Genomic DNA, 25,281 nt, shown 5'->3' on the forward strand with positions numbered 1-25,281 from the left:
CATGTTCTCTTAGCTTTCCAAAAATACTTTACTTTTGTATGTACTTCAATCATTTGGAACGTTATAGCAGTTTTTTTGCAAGGTGATTACACTGGATAGACTAATGGTTTTAAGACTATAAATGCGCTTGTCTCAGAATCAGATTTTTTCACTCTTTACTCCACCTTAAACACGATATCTCATGCAGTTTTTAAAGTAATTGACTACAGTTTTTCATGAATGTTAATGGTTATAGCTCGCATGTTTTGAACTACAGACTAAGAGAAAAAATTATAATTTTTATTTTTTATGCATGTTTTTTCGCAAAGACTTTGCTCTTTTAACTACATTGATCCCTAACTCAGTAGTGTATGCACTTGATTTTAAGGCAATAGTTCAAAACATAGTTGATAGCAGTCTAAATAAAATCCTTGAGGGAGTTTTTGTTTTAGGCTATAGAAATTGTTTTACTGTGTTAAGTCTATATGCAAAAAAGCCCAATTTTTACCTAAAAATGGTCAGTTAAAAAATAATAAAAATAAATTTTAGCCTTAGTTTCTAACACCTCCAAGTTGCACAATCTCTTTTCTGGTTCATGAAAAGTACAGGCTATAGGTTAAAATATATCTTTTTGAAGATGTCTTATTTCCCTTGACTTGGTTTACAAAATTATGTATGAATGCGTAAAAGAATAGCATTTTTAATTAAAGAGAACCAAAGAAACAAACACCTTTGGAAATAAATGTAAAAAGACTGAAATGTTAAGTTTCGTGTGATTGAAATCGAAGAATAAAAAAGGAGGCTTTGTTACTATTTCCGAAACTTTTTTTGATGCATCATTTCTTATTAGGCGAACAAAGAAACTTTGTTGTCCTTTATAAAGCCATTATGTTCCTAAAATTCCTCCAAAACCTTTTAAGCAAATGGTTTTTTTGAAAAATAAGATACACTTTTTTGGCTACAACTGAAACTTTCAATTTCTCTTCTCGGCTGCTTTTTTAGTCTACTGATACCTACTTTCCCTAACAATCTTCTTTCTTCCCCTTTTTCTTTTCATGTTTATTTTCATGTTTTTTTTTATGTTTATTTTCTTCGGAAGAAAATCAGTTTAAGGGATAAACATGATTTTTTTAACCACCCGTAGATTGATTATCCCTTAAAAATCACTTCTTTGAGTCTGAAATATCGAATGAACAGTGAAGAATGCAAAGACAACTGCAATGATATTTTAATTTCTTACCTCTGAAAATCATTTGCGTAAAAATAATTTTTGACAATGTAAACTATCGAAATTAAAAGGTAAATAAAAATTTAATATAGTAATGAATCTTAGTTATAACTGCAAAANTTGTATATTGTGGGTAAGTTTCATAAAATTCCATGTGTAATTTCTTGAGTTATCGCGATTTTTGTGAATTTTCCTTAATTTATGATAACCAGTGTATTATCTATCTAAACTTAACGAACATAATAATTTTTTTTAATGCGTTCTCTTCGGTGAGCAAATGGATTCGATTCTCTTACCATCAAACCATCCATAAAAGGTGCCCCATGATTGGACGATTAGCATCTGTTTATTTTAAATTCATTTTATTTATTATTGTAGCACCTTTTCAGCTGGAATCTTCTTATCATTAAACCACTGACAAAAGGTGTCTTATAGTGGGACGCTGATCATCTGTTTATTCCGAAAACATTTTATTTATCTTTGGTTCATGTTTCAGGTGGCATCCTCTTACCATTGAACCACCGACAAAAGGTGTCCCACGGCGGGACGCTGACCATTCAGAGTGTCCAAAGAGCAGCTGATGAAGGTGAATACAGTTGCGTCGTTCGCAGTATGGATGGTGAAATGGCAACGGGAGCAACATTTGTTTCAGTAGTGGGTGTGTATAATTATGTCTCTCTCGGTGTCTGTTTTTGCATGATAAATTATTCACCCTTCAACAAAAAATAGGGTACTTTGTAGCAGAACTCATTCCAAGAAAGGTATCTTATATTGGTTGGTTGGTTGATTCTAATGCCACTTACCACACGGGCAAGCCTGCTTGGTGAAACCGAGCAAATTTAAGGCAGAGTGTGCGATTCTTGTTTTTCAGTGGCGCCATCTGTGGCCAAGAATTCGACTTCTGCTACATCATACGTTACACCTGTTTATATGATATATAGTACACTAGTACACAGTAGTCTTATATGATATATAGTACACTAGTACACAGTAGTCTTATATGATACATAGTATAAAAGATGCATATTTCCAGAACTATGCTGACACAGGTTAATCATGCATGGATAACCTATGGTTATTGCAATCATTTTATCTCTTCCTATGCTACTTTTGACAATCATGCGCTGTGTTATAAATTTATCAAATAGTAGTATTTGCGTTTCAATGGGGTAGAACAAACTATACTGATTGTTAGAAATGTCTACACTAATTAAACATGCATTGTCCAATCTAGCTCTTGTAATCGGCATCTCTCCTATTATACTGCTTTTGACAATCATATACTNTATAAATTTATCAAATAGTAGTATTTGCGTTTCAATGGGGTAGAACAAACTATACTGATTGTTAGAAATGTCTACACTAATCTAGTTCTTGAAATCGGCATCTCTCCTATTATACTGCTTTTGACAATCATATACTTCACTGATGCCCAAAAGTTAAGAGTAAGTCGTAAATTGTGGGAGAATGTTAGTAAATACCTTGACGGTGATGGATAAAATTATTCAAAATAACTTAGTCAAAAATGTAACTAATTATAAATATTACACAACTTAGTTAATCTGAAAATAATTCTTTACTTTTGACTTAGTTCTGTGACCTGTATGAAGCTTAAATTTGTATTTACTTAATATTTAGAAACAATACAGTCATGAATAACCTGGTCTACGTGTGAGCACCTTGGTGCGTAATGACAATTTATGACAGCGTAGTAGTCAAGTAAAATCCTATAATATTATTCTACAGTATAGTATATCCTATAGTATAGTATAATTGAATATATACTAGTAAATATTAAATTTTATATGTATTTAGTAACATTTTCATGCGTATTTTAAGTAATTGTTTTATATTAATGCACATACATATATTTAATAACTTTAACTTTTTGTGTGTTTTTTTCTCCATAATTTCGAAATTTTACTCCCAATAATTAAATATTTTCTCTAGTCAATGTTAGATTCTTTTCAATAATTATTTATTTTGTTTTATTTTCATAGTTAAAATAGTTCTGAAAATGAAATTTCATGCTAAAATGCATTGGTATTGCATTTAGTATTGCATCTCATCATAAAGAAGCTTCGTCTTTTTTAAAATAGAATTTCTAAACAATTATTACATCTATTCATGATTGTATTTAGACAGACCGTAATACAACAATATACATGCTTGTTTCTACTTTAGGAGCAATTTAACATTTGAAATGTGCATATTATTTTATTTAGTTAAAACCTGATGTCCACGTATGTGGACCTTAAGTTAGTAGCCACCTGGCAGTATAATTCGTTTTTTGTTTTTCTTATTATGACTTATAACAGTAAATTAGAAATTCAGAACTGCAAAATATTTTTTTCGCTATATTTCTTTATGCTTCAGTTGTGAAGAGATACATTTGAATTAATTGAAAACCAGAAACTTATCTCAGTTTAAAACAGGAGATGTTTTGTACAGATATAAAGAAAATAGGTTTGCAAAAGTCAGAGATGGTTCTGAACAAACCCTTTATTGAACTATCAGCATGCGATCTTACATTGTGTTGAAAATTATTTTTAAAGTAATTGGCTTGTTTAATTAAATTTACATCAAAATTACTTAAAATATAAATTGAAAACTAAAAATAGGCATTTATTTGTTCTAACAGAGAAATTCTCTTTTAGTACTATTTTAAAAGTAATATAGAAAACACTATACTAAAAATGTCAACTCCCGAAGGAGGTGGCATCGCAAGAAACCGCTTGGATTACTCTTAAAGTGTTGTTAAATGACTCCATTGAATCAAAATCTTTTAAAGTTTTGGGTTCAAGTATCCATGGTATTAGTAATCATTGTGAAATCATAACATACAGTTTTTCTATGATTTACGTGGTTATTTATATGAGCAAACTTGTTACGATATGACCCTATCTCCAAAGTTACCAGCAGCCTCTTGTGACCCGTTAGTTTGTTGACCTGAAATTGGCTTCAGCCTGATGAAAAAAATTTTAAGGCAAAATTTTTGGGAAATATTATGAATCAAAATAAAACACTTTAGTTTCCTTGATATAAAAAGCATAAATAGACTTTTGCGAAATTTCGAAAGAATAATTCACTGAAAATAAAAAGAGGAAAATTTATGTCGTGTGAAATGTTTTCACTTTCTTTCATAAATCGTCTATTTCGACAATTGCCCCCGTTTCAGTCCGTGAGGTGGACTTTTAAACAAGAAAAGAGAAATAAGAGGAACGTCATGGCACAAAAAAAAAACTAGTAGACTTATTGCAGTTTATAAAAAGAAAAGAAATATATTGAGCCATAACGATAGAAAGGAAATGGCTATGAGTTTTCAGTTTGTTTTCATACAACTGGGTCTTATCCAATAGCAAAATAATACTTACCAAAGTTAAAAGGGGAGTATATAGTTCGTGTCACATTTTATAGTTTCTTACCAGTAAGTGCAGGGAAAAAAATTCGGATGATTCAAAGCAAATATCTTAAATATAGTCAGAAATATATTTAAATATAGTTTTTTTTTGTAATTTATGAAGCTAATTGGCGTATTTTGTTAGACTAAATCGGTCATTAAATTTAAATTGATCGTTTGCGTTTAAATTGATGGTTACATTAAGGTTTAGTTACATTAAGGTTTAAGCGTGGCGTTTGATTTTTCTTTTATCTATGTCACAAAGAAGTAAACTTTAGAGTTATACTCTAGTGCATACCACCACAGAGCCACTAAATAAATAAAAAATAGCGATTGAAAATTTCTTTGATAATCGCCACCAGATCCCCATTTTTTCACCAAAAATGCATCTGATGCATGCGCTGTAAAATATGAGTCTTAAACTTATCGTATTGCTTGTTATACGAGACAGCCGTAATAACTTCAGAAACGTTCATTTTACGCTGGTTCAAAATTTTGGAGTATTGAATTTTGTTATCAAAGTTAATTTCATATTGCTTTTTTTAAAAAAAAAGACAATTATGGACGATATTTATAAGTAATCTAAATAATATAATTTCATCTTTACGATAACAAATTTCCATTTTTTTGCAATAAATAAATTTTATGTTGTGTTATTGATTCAAAAACTCAATCGATTATGATTTAAAAAGGAATATTCAAAATATATAACTATGATTTAGGAAGGAATATACAAAACTGAAATTTTACTTAGAGTTTTCCTCCAAGATATTTTTTCTTCCTTTTAAAAATAAACCTCTGTAGTGTTTACCATGTTTTAGGAAATACATCAAAAGAAATGCTTTGTAGTATCAATAGTTTTTTGGTAGCTTAAAATTTTCAATTTTTGAAAAAAAGTAGCTAAATGTTTTCAAAAGTGGCCACTATTAAATATTTCACGACTGGTCTATGGTCGGTAACAGATTTTCCTGTTTTTGCCCTATAGCACGTATACCCCTGTAACGCTGTAATGCTATTTTTGTGCTTTCGTTGATCCTTAGACTTGCCATTAATTAAAAAATATTAATTATAAAGCCATATTAACTATTAAAAAAGAACTAAGAACGCTCTTATGTAAGTTTAACAATATTTCCTCTACGTCCAGGAAAGGTTTATGCGTCAAAATTGACGGTGCACATTCTGTCTAAAGCTTTAACACATGTTGCTTGTTACGCAAAGGGTTACAAGAATTTGCTTCTTCCGTAAGCGGGAAAATATCATAGAGTATTTATAACTCTATGGAAAATATGGAGATTTCTCAAATTTACGTTAGTTTAAGTAATTGCCAGTTCTGGTGAAATGCGCCTTGACCTGTGAAAAAATACCAAGCTTACGTAAATGAAAATAACAGATTTTGCAAAAATCCTTAAGTTAAAAACGCTAACGTAGTGGAATATCATTTTAACATTGACTATTTTATGGATGTAGACTATTTCTTGAAACATGTGGCATGCAATTCATTGCTCTATGCAAAACTGCTAATCTGTGAGCAGAAAAATTTTGTCGCTTATAGACTTAGATGAATTCTGCGATAAAGAATGCAGAATATATTTATTATTCACGTGATTATACAAATATAGTAATCAAGATTTCTGATGTTTACTTCAAACTGAAAATCACTGTCTCTTAACCCGTTCAGGATCGCTGTCATATAAACTTTATTCACCCTTCACTGTCCACGATATCATAAATGAGAAGAGCTTTCCTGACTCCAACGGGCCTTGAATCCCTGGGCGAGATTTCAATTTGAAATGTTTTATTTCAATTTTTGAATAGCTCTAGATTGTGATTAAAGTCCGTTATGATTTCAAATAATATCCCACAGGTGTTTCCTTTGAGTATAAGCTTTCAATATTTTTTTTACTTTATCTGACGCGTAAACAAACATTAAACAAGTAAATAATGGCGCGCATTCGTTTAGACAGAATGGGAAAAGGATGGTATTCTAATTTGTTTATGAGGGTGTTGATTCATCGTTTGCAGTTTGGGTTTTGCTCGATGGTATTTAGTATGTTTTGAATCAGTTTTGCAATTATTTATTTTATTTTAAATATGGCAATCATTTCATTTTGATATATTCAGATACTATCTACAATAATATACTGTACATTTCACGGTATTTAATTGCAGATATGATTTTTTATGAATTTTTAACCTTTTGCTTAAGGCTGGTACAACATGTGAACCACATGTGATGGTACAACATAGTACATCGTAAGCAAAGGGTTAAATGAAATGAAACTTAACGAGGAATACCACCCGGCCACGTGCTTACGTATACACTTGGAACGTACTTCCAAGCACTTGGCACTTGGTACGGGCTTGTGGAAACACTTCTTTCTTCTTCCTTCGGTTCTTAAAACGTTAAGCATTTAATTTTCTCCCAAGAATGTAATTTTTTTCTCTCCTTTGATTATAATTATAATGTATAATTTTTCATAATGTTTCGATAAAGAATAATGATTAGCATTCATAAATGCCAATCGTTGTTATAATTTCTGTAAATGACACGTTTGTAATCTGATACAACTGTTCCAAGTTGGCATTGTATTTCTGGTTCAATTGTATATTAATATGTATTCTAACAATAATAAAAAATCTTTAAGAAATATAGATTTCATCATTTTTTTCTTACTTGAAAAAATATTCTTGTTTTTTAACGAGTCTTAAGATTATTTTTCGCTTTTCAATTTCCTTTAGAACTTATTTTTTTGAGAATTTTTTTTTATTAAGTACTCTATAGTTCATATTCAAAGTAATTTTTTATAAGATGACATTAAAATTTATAACTTTAAATGTAAACCATGCAGGGCCTGGTTTTCATAAGCGTTCAGAGCCATTATAAATAAGTTTCATTTTGACATAATCTCATCAGTATTTAAGGTCATTAATAACATTTATGAATCTGCTATTATAATGATAAGAATGGTTTTTAATTGCATTAATTTATTAAGTGACATTTATAATTTTAGAAACATTAATCTTTCTCATTCAATAAGTGCGTTTTTCTTTTTCCTGGAGACGATTAATTACCGTGTAATGGGTTTTAACAGGAACGATAACAAAATAAATATGAAAAGTAATTTTTCCTTGATAAATTGTTTCTGCTTAACTAGGGATTTATAAGTACAGGAAGTGAGTAATATAATTTATTTCTTAATAATATTTTTCAGATCATGATAAATAACATTTATTTTAAAAAAAATTATCCACAAAATATGCATGTATATTTTAAAAATTGGAATTGACTTTTCCAGAGAAATATCTATCTCTTACACTATGGCCGATTACCAACCCTGACTATCTCAGGCAGCTTTAACCATCTTAATTTATCAGATGCTACAACTTTCCAACTAGGAACTCCCACATTATTCACATACTTTTCTACATTATCTAGCCATCTCGTATGTGATCTTCCTCACTTTTTACTTGTAAAAAATTATTATTTTTACAAATAAATTACTGAGTTCTTATTTTTATTTCATATCCGTCGCTGAACTTCCTGCGTTCAACTCTGTATCCTTGTAATTTTTGAACCCAATCCAGAAGACAAGGTAACTCCTTGATCAAGTATAGGGAAACATTTGCCTTCCAGGAGGACTTCTTGATTGAACTAACCCGCATTTGCGTTACATGGAGAGAGAAACCACGAGAGCCTCAAACGGTTAGCTTAAAGACAAGGAGACTCTAGCCCATGATCAATCTACCACTGAGGATATTTCACGTCAGTGACATACGATCCAGTAGAACGATCATGGGTTATATCTGTAGCAAGTTTTCGTAAACTTTATCTTAATTAATAGAGAGATTTAAACTGACACCACTTCTCGTACCTGTCAGCAAAAAAATTATCAATGATCAATCAGTTACTAGTAGCAACCAATCAGAAGCCATTTCTATTGGAATGGAAATGATGACCAATAGGAGTAGTGCAAACAACTAGTTTCCATTCCCAATCACAAAATTATGGCAGATCATCAAATTATTTATGTGGGCGTAACGTTTGTCATTGGAAATTAGGAATTCTGGATGCATGAGCTACTAACTTAATTGTAGAATCATGTTTCTGACGCGATGTGGCTTCTAATTCATAAAAAGAAAAGAAGAAGCATCAGCTGAAATATTGATTTGAGTATTGATTTGAATGACAACACGCATTTCACCTTTTTCAGTGCACTTGCCTGTGGAGAGTTCCAAACAAACTTATTCTTTATGGATAACTTAAAAATCAAGTTTGACGTAATAACTGAAAATAGTTAAATAACTCTTGTTTGATAATTCGCCATTCCAAGCAGCTGTTTCAGTACGGTATCGTTTGATGGGATACTGAAATGTATGGATTTTACCTTGTCCTGATATGAATATATTCCTGCTTCATCGATGTCATGGCCAAGACCCTCATCAATGACATCAACCATGACTCATGACCAAGAACCCCAGACGAGTATTTTATGCAGGCGGGCGCCTATATGGTGGTTAGGGAGCTGACTTCAAGTCAGAAAGGTCTCAGGATCGAATACCGCTCCAGGCAAGAGTGTAATTCCCCCCCCCTCTCTCTCCCTCTGCTCTGACCTTCTTATGTTGTTGGTGTGACGTTGATCCACCTATATGATGCTCACGAAAAGAGTTCAACGATACAATCCGTAAAGTACAACGATGGCGTAAAATTTTTAGACATTTGAAATGAGAAAAAAATATTCGCTTTTCCTAAAATAGGATAAAAATTAACTAGTTTATTTTATTGATTTAAAATCTGATTAGAATAATTAAAATATATTTATAAATTTAAGCTAGGAAGCAATAGCATTACAATTATAATAAGATTTTTAGCTTCAATGTTCCTGAAAGTCAGCAATTTTTATAAACATTTTTATTTAAAATTGATTTTTTTTCTTTCAGTATCGCCCGTGATTGATCCCCACTTCTTTCGAGAGAGTAACACTGTGGACGAAGGTGCCAGAACAAAGTTGGTTTGCATCGTGACCAAAGGGGACCCGCCTCTGCGATTTCATTGGTTGAAAAATGGATTACCCTTCATTGCACACGGTGACACCACTGTCCAGACAACGGAAGATTCATCGATTGTTGCTTTCAAGAGAGTCACGTCAGCCGACAGAGGGATGTACACCTGTGTTGCCACCAATGTGGCCTCCTCTGCCAACATGACCATGCAACTCATAGTTAATGGTAAAATTAAGAGTGTTTTAGATACGTTTAAAAGCATTTTTTAAACCAGAATTTGAGGTTGTAAAAGTCTTAAATAGAAGAAATTAATATATTCCTAATTGAGTCTTCTACAATTTTACCATAATAGAAACAAAACTCATTGAGATCGAAATTCCATTATCTCTCTTAGGAAAAAAGAAGGAAAGAAAAGCTTTTAAGTAACTACATTTTAGGATTACCATATTAATAAGTGAATTTTCCTTATTGGTGAGATAACTACATTTTATGATTACCATATTAACAAGTAAATTTTCCTTATTGGTGAGATAACTACATTTTAGGATTACCATATTAATAAATAAATTTTCCTTATTGGTGAAAGGATAAAGGCATACTTATCAATTTCATTTGCGTCATCTCATTATACTGGATGAAAAGTCGAAGTGCTGAAAACAAGGAGCTCATTTTCTTGACAACTGTATTCAAATGTTGAAAACAAAACAGAATTTAAAAAGAAAACGCTTAGTTGCCAACAGAGAATAGAAAATAAAATAAAGGAGAAAAACAAAACATTGAAAACCGTGGCACACAGTCGAAAAAAAGCATAGTTGGCAACCAAAAAAAAAATAGAAAGGAAAATAATAGGGGAAAACAAAACAAGAAAAATCATGATAGCCGAAGCCAAGGCAACAATGTCACCCAAAAGCTTTAGAAACACGTCGAATTTTTTCACCATTTCATTTATAAAGCAAATGAATTTTTCATTAACAATTATATTTTTTCTTTGAGCTGCTTTGAGAATTTTTGGTTTTATTCTTTTCAAAAGTAAAAATAAGTTTACCATCCTCCACTTTAAATATAATTTTGTACTATTGCAATTAAGTACCTACGGTAGGAAGCAAAGGTTAGGAGACCATAAACTTTTCTGTTTTAACTTTTTGCGTAAGCAAAATTTCTTATTGATGTATATTAGTAATTTGTAGCTTTAGTCTTCTTACATGAAAGGCAACTAATAATAGACTTGAAAATTTTTAATCTAACAAACACCGAGCTAAAATTTGAAAATGTGAAATCAAAAATTTTGAGACGATTCAGTTTTTCTAAACTTTGATTGAAATTAATCTTCGTAACATAAGAAATTTTAGAAAATATTTTTGCTTTCATGAATACGGCACACCATCTGTGTATGTAACATTCTAGAGTCGACATAGGTACTTTAGCTCATTCCGAGTAAAGATCTTGAAACAATTCTGCTTTTGAAGAATGTTTCTGCACTCTGTCTTTTAATTCTCAAAGGTGCTCTCTTGAACTGTGGTCAGGGGATTGATTCGGAAAGTTCAAAGTCTTAAGATTCTTAGTTGTTGATCGGAAAGTCACAATTTGCGAGGTGTGCTTTGGAACATCATCTTGCTGTAAAATCCGTCTATGGGGCATTTCTTTAAGAGCATAAGGTAGCATGTGAACTTCCGAATTGTTCTTATAAGGATTATCGATTGTTCCATAGATGCATACGAGGGGGCTATACCATTATTATAGAAAGCTCTTTCAGAACAAAGCGATCCATTTCTATGGCTTCACTATTGGCAGTTGGTATCAGAAATCCATTCTGATGCCTTTTGGACGAAGAATAAAACTTCTTCCATCACTGTGCAAAAAAATTAAATTCAGATACAGCATTCACTCCAAGGGATCTTCTATCAATTTTGAGTTGATCATGCTTCGTGCTCCTTTGCAAATTTTAATCGGGCAGGAACCAGTTTTTTTTTACAGAAACCCGTGTTGCATTCAAACGATATCGAATGGTGTTTTTACTCACTACGATTCCATATTCGGTGACAGTCTTTTTACAGATTTGCTTGTATCAACAACCTACTTTTTTTTTTAATATTAACGCGTCTTTGTTTAGTCTTTTTTTTTTCTTGGTGCTTCTGATTCCGGACGATCGTGCTTTCTTTTTCCATCTTTCGACTTCTTCGCTATGTCTGATTTTGGCTGATTTTGGAATTCTAAACTTGGTGGCGATAGCAGAATATGCAAAATTTTTAATTACATGCCTATTATGAGTACCGCAGTCATTAAAACAAAATGGTGTGCAACGAAGTATTAAAAATTTGCTTAATTTTTTTTAAATTTCAATCAAAATATGGAAAAATTTAATCATCTCAAAACTTTTGATTTCCAATTACCAAATTTTTGTTTGGTGTTTGTTAGGTTGAATTTTTTTCAAGTCTATTATTAGTTGTTTCCCATACAGCATGACTGAAGCTACAAATTACTAGGATGAATAATTAAGAAGTTTTTAATTACAGAAAAATTATCGTCTCAAAGAATTTTGCCCCTTACTGTATATGCTATTTGCCAGTCGATGCTGAAATTGCTTAATCATTTACGTATACGAACTGTAACTGATTTTTATAACTGTAAAAGACCATAGTTCTTCAGCTTAACATCAGAAATTACAAACAACTTACATAACTTTAAACACTGCATTAAAAGTTTATTTTAATATAAGTCTGATTATTTTGGCAAAAAAATACAAAATAAATTTCATTGGTTGTTTATATTCCCTCAAACATTTGAAGGAGAAAAAATTTATCATCAAAATTATAAACGTGTGAACCGAAATGTATGGAAATATATATATAAAGGGAACATGATTTCATTTTGTTCTACCATCTGACGATTTAAAAAAATGAAAATAAAACAAAAAAAAATAATGATGAATAATTAATATAAATCAACTCAGTATGTCTTTGGCTTAGAAATTTTTACAAAACGCATTAGATAGTACTACCAAAAGCATCACATTCAAAATCCATTATTCACAAAATCTTTTAAGACTTTAAATTTATATATATTTAATTTATATATATTTAATTCATACTATTTATGTCCAAAAATAAATTCATTAGAACACATTTATTTGAATAGTTTCATGATTTACTTCAAGTATTTCAAGATTTGTTCCAATATAGACAAATAGCTGTTTGAATGTTTCATATTTGTATGTAAAAATGCTTTTCAATTGAAAATAATTAAGTAGAAGTTTCGGTCTTGCCTTTTTCAGTTCCTCCTCAGTGGACTGTTGAACCTAGGAACTCTAGTGTTGTACTAGGGAATACTGTGTGGATGGATTGCGCCTCAGTAGGTTTTCCTGCCCCTAGTGTTCTATGGAAAAAGCTCATCTATACAGGTACTGATATCTAATTTTCATCATATATACTAAATCATCATCTAATCATCTATACTAATTCTTTTTCATTTGAATTATTTTCATTTGATTTTAAATTATTTACATTTATTGAAGCACATTTTAAGATAATTACTATAAGCACATAAACAAAATAAATGTAGTTCACTAACGCTACCGCGTCAATGCTGACACAACTAATTAAAAATAAAATTAAATATTAAAGTGTGTGCAAGAAAGTTCTTTGATCAAATAGAGTTATAAGCTGGGAAATATTTCTGATGTTATCTTTAAAATATTTTAAAGTTAAATTGTCTATAATAAAATTTATTACAATGGCAAACGTGAACCTATCAGAAAATTCCATTTCCTTTTTCGCTCATCCAGCTCGAACGGTTCGTCGTAGAATGTTCCAATGTCGACAGCGACCTTCCTCAAGCTTCAAACTATTTTAATGCCAAATTTCATCGCTTTGTATGTATAGGTTATACCAGCACCTCTAATAAAGAAGAACGATGATAATGATTAATTAACCGAAGTTCAAGCTTTCTTTCCCTAATTATTTCAAAAATATCTAACCTCATTTAAATTTATTTGAAATTAATCATTCTAGTTTAGCAAGGAATGATATATAACCTTGGTATCTGAAAGTATATCATTCCTTGCTCAATTAGCCTGATTAATGGAACTTTCTTATTTCAATGTGTCACTTGAATAATTGCAGAAAACAGGGAATTATATCAACATTTTGAATAGAGAAGAATAGTGAATCAGACTAATTGAGTGAAGATCGATTTTTTTCCCTGTCACTATTCTAAAAATATCAAAGGTTATTTCAAATTGTTTGAAATAAATCAAGTTAATTGAGCAAGGAATGATAGATATCTGAGTATCTGAAAATATATATAGTCATTGCAAAAAGCTTAAAAAGCATGATGCTGTAGTAGTCTTTTCCAATTAGCATTGCACATTGAAAAAAGACGTCGATGGTTTGCAAGCAGTCGTTTTTTCTAACTAGCCTTATACATTTTGACGTTAGAGTGATTCTTTTAAGCAATAGAAGTTTGAGTGAAATTGAAATTAAAGCTCCAAAGAGAGCAGCATTTTTTTCTAAATATTTTGAAACCATATTAATGTCACTGTTGGTATAATTTGTTGTTCATTACATTATATGACAACTATTTAACAATTACACACAATTTAATTTAATTAACATTTATAATCTAATGTAATTACGCTTATAATTATTTGCAAGCTTTTAGATTATATTTCATATTTTATTTATAACGCATTTGTGGGTTAATTATCCTTGTAGGCATTTTCTATAAAGCAAATCAAGTCCCAAACGCTACAAAGTCTTTATTATACTAACTCAATCTCACGTCATTATAGAATCGGTGAGTGAAAATGCTGATAATTAACTTAAAAAGGTAACAACTCAAAATCTTTCAGTAAAAGATAATGATATGATTTTATGTGAGAACAAAAATGTTTTTTTAAAGAAAACATCAATAAACTAGAAGCTTAACTTCATTAATGTCAGAGAAATAAGTAATAAATAAAAGAAAACTTCCTTAATATCTTTCTCAACTCACAAAACTCGGAGCGGAGGGGGGGGGTGAGGATGCAAACAACAACCTCAGTGCTACGTCAGTGTGGAAAATTGAAAGATTAAAAGAGAACTAACGAGTTTAAGCGTTTGTAAATTATAATTAATGTCACGAAAGATGTTAAAGAAAAAGAAAATCGCGTCTTAACACGCCGAGTTTCAGTGTGCACTCGTTTTTATTCGATAAAAAAAAGTATTTATAAAAACAGCTTTTTTTGCACATGTCGATGAAAGTATAATAAAAAGTACGTGTTTTTTTTAAGATCCTCTATTAAAAATTTATTTGACAATTTTTTTTTATTTAGTCATTTTAAATCATTAGAACCGTTTCCTTATTAAATTATTCCAAATCGTGGTAATGTGATTAGTGTAGCGTTAAAAACTAGAATTCAAAAAAAAAGAAAGAAACTAAAAACGTATTTTACCTTTGGTATTAAATTATCTCAAAAAAGTTAACTTATTAAAATATGTTGAATAAACATCGTGGCGAGGCTCCCTCGGGTCTTGAAATTTTCAAAACAGAGTTAAAATGAATTTGAGTTAACAAAAACACGAATATTTTCCTTTTTAGGAAAAGAAAAATATCTGTTTCTGACTCAAGCAGAAGTATAATATTTTTTTAAAAATTATTAGGCAACATTTTAATTTTAATGAAAAACATTTTTTTTGGAATAAATATAGCGTAAAACTAAGTACAAAGCAACTATTTTTGCATATAAACTTTTAAAAGTGTATTTGTTTATGAAAGAGTTTCTTTATGACGTTTAATTCTAAGAAAAACATAGTTCAGCACGATGTTTTTCGAACGCGTTCTATATTTAATTTCAGTTATAATAACAAATTTTTCCTGTTTATAAAGTTGAAATGTTCCGTGTGTTTTTTTATTCAAATGAACTGGTGGCACAGTCAGGGAGGTTCAGTTTTGTTAAATAGTTTTACTTTAAAGTACTTTCCCCGAAATGTATTTTTGGGGTACTTTTAAAAATTGTATAAACAAAAACTATGTTCCTCTCTCGAAGAAGAAGAAAAGTAATAAATGATAATCAGATGGGAATTATGTATTCCTTTTTTCTATTTTTAATAACGTGTTATATGTAGTTCGTTTAAAAAGTTTTATTTAATTTAATTCGGATAGTTCACTTATTTTCGAGATAAACAGTAGAACATTATTGATTAGAAATCTTGTTTTAAATTTTAAACAGACAAAATATTAAAAGAGTATAATTTTTTGAGTTCAAACGACATTTTTATGAATAGATTTATTAGCACCTCATCGGTAAATTGGATTTGAAGATACAAGTAATGTTTTTACAGTAATTTCCTTGTGTAGTGATATTTTTGATCACAACATCCTATTTGATGAGGGGAATAGAATTGTTCATAACATTTCGCAAATAATACCATTTTAGCAATTGTGGTAGTTTTCATAACATAGATGGCGCTAAATAACGTTCGGTGACTGACTTTTTAAAAACACAGATACATTGCTTCTACATCTTTAAAATGTCTAGCGAAATCTATACAATCATGAGTTACGCAAAAAAAAAAATATTTGAACAATCAAACAATATTATTGTTATGAAATACTACGGAATCCTAATTAATAAATTGGTTTTTGGTAGTTAAGTTTTGGTTAGTTATTTGAACCCCCCCCCCCAAAAGAGGAAGACGAGATGAATTGAAGCTGCGGAAAAAGAAGAAAAATACCTTAAATTATATCCGTCGTTGAATAGCCGACCCGGTTTTGGGTTTACGACTACTAATGTTCAACGCCGTAGCTTTGTAATTTTGAACCAATCCAGAAGACAAGGAAACTTCTGGATCAGTAACCCCCAGAGGTATGATTTATTATAGAAACATAGATGACTTTGTGACTCGACAGATTTTGAGTGCACTAGTCACCATTTACTACACGGGGAGTCTTCAGCAGGTGGGGATCGAACCCACAACCTTTTGTACATCAACCCAGTGCCCTACCAACACCTACCTGGCTATCCCGGTCGCAAAAATGCCTTAAAGTCATAGATATCTTGGCATGATGAAGCCTAGCATATAATAGTGGGATTTCATAAGCCCAGCATTTAATAACGACTAGTTAGGACCACCTTGATCTGTAATAAACTGGCATGTTGTGAAGAAAAACATACTAATTACTACTGTATTACACAAAATGGTATGCTCTGAAAAAAGTTTCGGTTCAATTTTTGTAAACGAAAGCTTAAATTAATTTTGTTTCCAAATAGTTTTTCAATTGTTGTTGTTGTTGTAGTTAATGTACGTCGCACTAGAGCTGCACAATGGGCTATTGGCGACGGTCTGGGAAACATCCCTGAGGATGATCCGAAGACATGCCATCTCAATTTTGATCCTCTGCAGAGGGGATGGCACCCCCGCTTCGGTAGCCCGACGGCCTACGAGCGAAGTCGAGCACTTTACAGTAGAACAGTTTAACGAGGACCAATATCACACACTCTCGGTCCTTTAGCAGACTAATCCAAGCGGTCACCCACCCGCACACTGCGGTGATCGGCTGGGAACCGTGTCTTAACGATCAGTCCACTGCGGGAGAAATAGTTTTTCAAATAGTTTTTCAATACAATCTGAGAGAATTCAGTAAAATTCAGAGTATTTGTTATTATTTTGAGGATTAGATTCCTACTTTGAGAAAAAAGCCCGTAACTTTAACAAACTTAAAATTATTAATAGAGTTCATCGTTAATTTATTAAGCCAAATCCTTTCTTTGAGAAAAATCCAGTGGTCGTAATTGTTAAAAACTTCAAAACTGCCAGAGTTCAACGTTAATTTATACGGTTATAATATACATTTATATGGTTAAGCCTCTTAACTCACTTCGAAGGTGTACACTATTTCCCATGTTAGTTACTACAAGGTCGCAAAGGTCATTGGTTCGATCCCAGCCTGCTTCAAAGATCACCATTACTGTGATGTTTCTGCATCACACGTAAGCAAAATTGCTTTTATCTTAACTGCTTTAACTCAGTTTTGTAGTTTGTTGTTCGCAATGAAACTTTTTGAAACAAACGAGTTCAGTTGTTTTAGTTTTGGCTCTGTTAACCACGGTGGCACTTCAACCAAAAAAACAATCGATCAATTTAAGGGTTGAAATGCCACCGCGGTTAAGAGAACCAAAGCTAAAATAACTGAACTCGTTTGCTTAAAAGATTTTCTTTTCGAACAATAAACTATAAAACTGGGTTAAAGCAGTTTAAATAAAAACAATTCGGAACACGTGTGAAGCAGCAACGTTATAATTACACTCGACATTAGTGATTTCGGTAAAGAAAAACTTATTTTTACGATTAGTGATTGAAGCACTTTTTGTCTGTCACTGACCGTAATAAAAAGTTTAAATTTTCTATATTGTCATTTTTTGGCAATTTTTAACTAAAAAAATTAATGAAAAATATAAATAGGCGTAATTCATTTTATTCATTTATTACGTGATTGTTAAAGATTTAATGTATCAGCTATTTTTAACCGTATTAAATTTAATAAACCTTATGCAACTCAATAAATGAAAGCGTCAGCAGAAAAACGTTTCCCTTAAATAGAAACTATTACTGGATCTGTTTTTTCTGTATTATTTCAGACAGCAAACGTGTTTGTTACAGCCTGCTGAAGAATAGAAACTGAAATTTGTTATTTTGTAACATATATTTATTAGAGAACATCGTTTTGCATCTTAACAGTTTTAACTACAGTTATGACCCACCTTTATTCTATTTAATTTATGCAAATACTGGAATCACTAGAATAAAAGTTAAAAAAAAGCAATTTTTTTCTTCATTATTTCCCTAAAACCTTAAAACGTGCGAAAAATATTAGAATAACAAGATTCTCAAAAACTTGAAACGTTGCATTAAAAATATAACTGAAATTCAGTCGACTTATTTCCGCTTTCAAACCGTGTGGATTGCATATTGATTTTATTGAATATTTAATTACCTTTTTTATCCTTTTACTACGGTTACTTCAGATATATTTGCTCGGAAAATATTTATGGTTTATTGAATGCTATTTTTATCACTGGTGTAATTTATCTTTATAAAAAGGGATCTAACATTTCTAATAAAGTGAGATGATGATCATTGCAGAGAACACAGCTGGTGATTTCACTTATGTGCATTCCAGTCCTAGAGCTCATCGTTACAACAACGGAACATTAGTCATCTCGGATGCTGAAGAAAACGATGCGGGTGCTTATCTCTGCCAGGCTAATAATGGAATCGGAGCTGGACTCAGCAAAATTATCTCCCTCCAGGTTTTGGGTAGAAATCTTCTTCTTCTAACATTACTTTTGCTTTGAGTGTCTTGTATCTTTATATAATGTAACAAAAAAAGATAGCCATCAGCTATACAAAACACAGTGGAATTCTTATAATATAAAATAACAGACAGCAAAAGTGACAGTCAGCTTTGTATAATACAGTGCAGTCTAAATTGTATAAAAGTAACATACAACTAAAGTGAGAATCGGTTTTATAAAATACATTGGAGTTTATTCAATTTATTTTATTTATTTTATTTTATAACCGTCGTTGAACAGCCGACCCAAATTCGGGTTTACGACTACAAATGTTCAACTCCGTAGCCTTGTAATTTTGAACCCTATATATATAGAAGACAAGGGAAATCCCGGATCAAGTATTGTACGAAATTTGCCTTCGTGAAGGATTTTTTGATGGAACTAACCAGCATTTGCGTTTCATGGAGAGGAAGATCGCGAGGACCTCCCACGGTTAGCCTGACTGAAAGAGGACTTTAACCCATGATCCGTATACCACTGAGAATATTTCACGTCAGCACTGTGGTCAGTGCAAAGCGATATCGATTGGTAACAGTAATGAAATTAACTATAGAGAAATTTTAGTTATTCTGAGGGAAGAGATTTTAGCAGTTATTAAAAAAAATGCAACAAAATTTTAAGTCTAATAAGTTCAAAGTATATAATAATGATTTTGAATTGAAGATAAAGTGAATACATATTATAAATTGAATAAAATATAAATTTTTTAACTATGTAAATAAAATTCTCAAACAGGTAAACAATTCATCAATGAATGGAGTCATTTGCATTCATTTTGATTTTACTTGAAAATCCAGTATTTTACTTTCATGATGTTCAATTCTAATCAAAATGTTTACATTTTTAAGAGTGAGCTAAATAAAGAAAGATTGCAAAACGGAAAGTGTGTGATGTATATATGTAGGAATGGACTGATCCATATCTTTTGAAAGTGGTCCGATAGTGGTTTCGATATTTTTTGAACAAATAAAGAAGCTAGAATTTTTTTTCAATTTCAGAATTTAGAGATCTAAAATAAAAAAATTACCTTTCGAATAATAAAATGGATTTAAAAGCATTTCGACATTTTGAGTTTACCACACAGTCGGGATCCATGCAGCGGAAGGGACGTCTTGACAGAACATTGAGAGTTGCTTATTTCTGCCTGGGTGGAAAACTATAATATGTCGTAAGCCGGAAGTTAGCTTATTTCTACCCGCTTGCTTATTTCTGCCCAGTTTCATAAACAGTAAATATGTCGTAAACCGAAACTAGGCAGAAATAAGCAAGCGGGTAGAAATAAGCTAACCTTCGGTTTATGAAATATTTTCGTTTTCCGTCCAGGCAGAAATAACTAATTTTTAACTTTCTATCATGACTTCACTTCCGCCGCATTGTATAGTTATTTTTATTTTATACCATTACATTCAAGAGTTGGACTAAAATATGGAAACACTTCTACACTAACTCTACATAAACAATCTTTCTTTCGGCAATAAATGTTTTCTGAGATTTTAAATTGTTGGAATTATTTGAAAAATCATGCTCGAAACTTTTAGAAATGGGGCCTTTCTTACCCATGCAAAATTTACATCGACCAAAATAAGTGTTGGAAGTTAACGGCTTACACATTCGCAAATAACACATTAGTTAACATTAATTTAGAGCGAAACAGTAATGGAAAATGAATAACGTATTGAACACTTTTGTTCTCTTAAGATAAAATTATTTTTTAAAAGTTTTCTTATATCAATAATTCTACGACGAATGATAAAACAGTCATCTTAGAAAAGTGCACAAAACAGTTAGCAACTGTGAAAGCAAAGGTCTAAAAACGATGAAAATCTTGATTGGTTTGAAGTAAAAATTCTGAAATTAAAAAATAAATTTAAAAAAAGACTCCAATCTTCAAATGAACAAACCATTATCTGGTGTTCATTTTTTGTTAATTTTTCTCCATTCTGAATATTTTATGTAAACTTTAAGAGAGAAAACTGATTGCATTAATATGGAACATGGAATTCAAATCTGGAATTTATGAAATATTTTGCAGTTGGTGCAGCCGATAGTTAAGTAGCTGACTGATTAAGTTTTGATTAAACTGATAGTATTAGGATGTAGTAGACTATTAAATCGATGCTGATGATGCATTAATTTTAGTTTAATTACTTTCCATGCATTTTATGGACTAAAAAGTATCATGATTGAAATGCCTGAGTATCGAAAATTGCTCCGAACAAAATGTCATTTAGTTGCAATAGTGTTATTTTTCTTCTTCTTAATTTTAGGCATTTTATACTGCTCAACCATAAGATAAGATGTCTTTTGGTAGCAATTGTTATTATTTTTAATTCAATTTAAGTTTGGATGTTATATACTATCTATGTGTAATAAAAAAGCCTTTTATTAAAAATTATGACAATTTTAACCTTACTTTGATGAAAAAGTCTTTATTTGTTTTATTAATTTTCAGTTCCTCCCAGATTTAAAGATTCCTTTCAAAACAGAGCCACCAAAGAAGGAATGAATGCCACCATCAAATGTGACGCCACTGGACACACGCCCATCACCATCAGTTGGCAGAAAGACAAAACGATACTGGATGCTAAATCGAACAAAAGGTATCATTATTGTTATTAACATTGTTTTGGGTTGCATTATGAAAACTATAAGATATCACGAGAGTGTACATAAAATTATACAGGGCTTTCGACGGTATTAAAGAATTTAACAAATTCAAGAGTTAGTTCAATAATTATTAACTGTTAAACTACAGAGTTAAAAGGCCCATTTTTGTTCATGTACTTCATTTACAAAATGATTATATGTTACCATATATAAATCAAGTCATTTATATTGAATTTTTTTTTCAAAATGTAAAAGTCTCAAGATACTTAGGAACAGTTTCCAGTTTTAGCTGTCTTACAATATAGAATTAACGTTATAGATTGATAACAAGAAGTAGTAAAATTACTCCTCTTCTATAACTTCTTATTGTGTCACACGTGCTATAATCCTAAGTTTAAACTTTTTTTCAGTGTATCTATTGCTTTTTTTTTCTAAATTCAAGTAGTGGTTTGTTTTGTTACGATAAATATGTTAACAAACTTTTCTTACATAAAATTATAATAATTCTGTATTTAATAATCAAAACCTGAATTTTGAACCTGGAAACTTTTGATCTAATGATAGGATCTCCACGTTCTGAGACTCAATCTTAAAGGTTAGAGAGGGGGACCCCAAATATGCTAATTAATTAGTTCTAAAGATATTTTGATTTACGAATTCAGACACAAAAACGTACTTTCTCTGAATAAACATTGCTTTCATTCGATGGATTCAGGTTTCTGACCCTCAAAATGTAGAGGGCAGCCGCAATCTGAGAAATATGGTCTCCATATTTTGGCGAGGTGAGAGATACAAATTTTGGATCCCATTATGTTAAATTTATTTTTTACATATTTCGCCATATCTCGAAACTTTTCAACGAATTCAAAAGTATTTGCACACAAATAAAAAAATCGCTTACTCAAAGATAATTTCATACAAAATATATCCATTAGCAACTATTTATTAGTTTTTATTATTTCATTTAAAAGGTGTCGCAAGGAATATGAATTGCAATATATAATTTTTTTCACATAATTTTAAAGAATGCAATTTTACAAGGCAAAATACAAATTTTGAGCGAAATTGGTCGAATAGTTCCAAAGAAACCCTGATTTAAAAATACGGCATCGTTAAAATTCGACTTTTCAAGAACTATTCGACCGGTTTCGCTCAAATTTTATAATTTCCATTTAAAATTACATTCTTTAAAAACTGTATAAAAATTGTATACCGTATAATTCAAAATTATTAAATAAAATATTAAAAATAAATATTTATTGAAATTCATTTTTTTCATAGAATTATATTTAAATAACAGAATTTTGTAATTGTGTGCAAAAAATTTTCAATTCGCTTGAAAGCTTCTCGAGATATGGTTAAATACACAAGAAATTTAAATTAACATTAAGGGATCCAAACTTTCGCTCTCCAGACCGAACTATGAAGAATGTTTCTCAGATTGTGGCTAACCCCTTCATTTTGGGGGGGAGAAATCTGAATCCGTCGAAATAAAGATACGTTTATTCAGAGAAAGTACGTTTTTGTGTCTGATTTCGTAACTTAAAACATCGTCTGCACTAGTTATTTAGCATATTTGAAGTCACCCGCTCAAACCATTAAGATTGTGCCACAAACCGTGAAGATCCAATCATTAGATCAAAAGTAATTCAGAATGGTCCGTTTTTTATTTTGCGCCCTGTATCTCCGTAATCTGAATGAATTAATTCAACGAATGCTTTAGAATATGATAGAGAAACTCAAATTAGTATATTATTGTTACACTTTACACTTACACTTTACACTTTAGCATAGTAGATTTATTTATTTATTTCTGAGACCACTATAACGTATCTAGACGCGTATTTGAGGCATCGTATTTCAGTTTGACTGCCCAAAAACCTTATCGGAAATGAAAATACTCAACATTAAATTTTTGTTATAAGTGTTAATTTTTTCATGTAATTAAAAATAATTGCGTTTAAAATCATTTGCTCGCGTTTAACATCATTTTCTATAATTGTGATAGAAAAAAGGCATCATATATTCAATTCAATCAAAGTTTATTTAGAATTTTTGAATCAAAATTAACCTATAAATTGAGAATAATAAAAATGTGGTAAAATGCGCTTGCATGATGTACTTTTTTTAATATTCAATCAATAATTCAAGAATGTTAATTTGCATTGTTAATATGTTAGTTACAATACCATCTAACCTGTAAAATGGCGGTTCTTTACAAACGTAATCCCTGGTTTTAAAGTTTACTCTTGCATTTTAAATCCCGTTTCTCAAAAAATTATTAAAAAGCGACTCTCCGATATTTCTTTTTATAAATGGCTTTTTTTTAAAAAAAAATATGCTTTGAAATATAACAAAATAACCGTTCTGTATGATTTATTAATACAATACGCGTAAGCGAATGAAATAAAGTTATAAAATAATAAAACACAATAGCTTTAGGGACAACTCAAAACATTAATTGCAGTCGTGGGCTTCGCTAATTGGAGAAGTGGATGTTGCCAGATATGAATGAAACGGAGAACTGTATGGTTAAATAAGTAAAATTTACTTGGTATACGAAAGCGCTAAGTAAGACACAGGATGGTGTCCTAGGCAGACAGTAGTAGACCCGTATTCAGAAACAAGAACGAGAATAAATTCTTTATATTCACCGCTAAGTTGATAATGGTTTCTCCTTACACTCATGATTTCTTAGAAAATCATGCTTGGATATCTTTCTTAGAATTAAGTATATCATTTTGGCGTGAACTCTAAACTCATTATACCATCTGTTGATAGGATATACTTAACAGATAAATAAGTTATTTTGTAGCAGTTGCGGACACAAAAATTTTAATCAGGAAGTAACTGGGGAAAAAAATGGTAAATCAAATTAAATTACTTTTTCATCTTCGAACATTTTGTGGCACAAAGTTCAGTCGTTTAAAAAGGAACAAAGAAGTGTGTTTTGAAATTTGCATTCCAAATAAGATAAACCGTTTAATATTTTCTTTGTCTCAAAGAGGAAATCAGTTTTTTTTTCTTCTACAGTTCTTCCTTCTTCTTTTGCAGATACTTCATTAGAAATATATCGAAGAAACATCAGACAACCTCTGAGCTTCAGATCTTCAATGCGATGCGAAATGATTCGGGAAAATATAGTTGCACTGCAGTCAGCGACATCGGGATGGACGAATCAATAATCCAATTCCTGGTGCAAGGTAAAATCTCATTTCAGAGTACAAAAGAGTCCTTAATGTGATAAAAAGGTTTATATTTACAAATGATGAAACTTCCGAGTGATCATGACCGAAAACACGTTGTTTACTTATAATGAAATTAATTTTCTTCAAACAAATATTTCTTTAAAAAAAAAGCAAATTCCGACGAAGAAAAAAGTATGATCTAATAAATTTATTTCAAAGCACTAAAGAAAAGAAAATATGAAATTAAATTTGCTAAACAAAGTTTTCAATTACGTCGACAAAACTTAGGATTAAAAATGAATTGAAAATAAAATTCTACAGAAAAATAAATTGTTGCTTTCAAGTGTTGGTTTTAATATTTTTTTTAAAGAAAAGGTGCTGTTGTATATAGGTTGTTGTAAAAACGCCATCTAGCTATAATCTACGGCAGAAAGTAAATAACATTACAAAAAAGTTCATTAGAAATTTCATTTCACGGGTAGCAAATGACTTTTTAAATGATAAGAATAAGAAATAACGCATAAGAAATTCGATATATATATAAATA

At 30.7% G+C, this 25,281-nt stretch overlaps 1 protein-coding gene across 2 annotated transcripts in view; it reads left to right on the top strand.

Moving 5' to 3' along the window:
* Window positions 1-25,281, top strand: part of LOC107449821 (cell adhesion molecule Dscam1) — a 356,610-nt gene that overhangs the window by 286,636 nt on the left and 44,693 nt on the right. For both annotated transcript variants that reach the window (XM_071177996.1, XM_071177997.1), the window contains exons 9-14: window positions 1,704-1,865; window positions 9,546-9,833; window positions 12,880-13,005; window positions 18,728-18,901; window positions 21,392-21,539; window positions 24,601-24,749. In XM_071177996.1, the coding sequence (XP_071034097.1) occupies window positions 1,704-1,865; window positions 9,546-9,833; window positions 12,880-13,005; window positions 18,728-18,901; window positions 21,392-21,539; window positions 24,601-24,749 (1,047 nt within the window). The remainder of the gene's footprint in view (window positions 1-1,703; window positions 1,866-9,545; window positions 9,834-12,879; window positions 13,006-18,727; window positions 18,902-21,391; window positions 21,540-24,600; window positions 24,750-25,281) is intronic.

Source organism: Parasteatoda tepidariorum, chromosome 1 (genome assembly GCF_043381705.1).
Source record: "Parasteatoda tepidariorum isolate YZ-2023 chromosome 1, CAS_Ptep_4.0, whole genome shotgun sequence".
Taxonomy (NCBI): domain Eukaryota; kingdom Metazoa; phylum Arthropoda; class Arachnida; order Araneae; family Theridiidae; genus Parasteatoda; species Parasteatoda tepidariorum.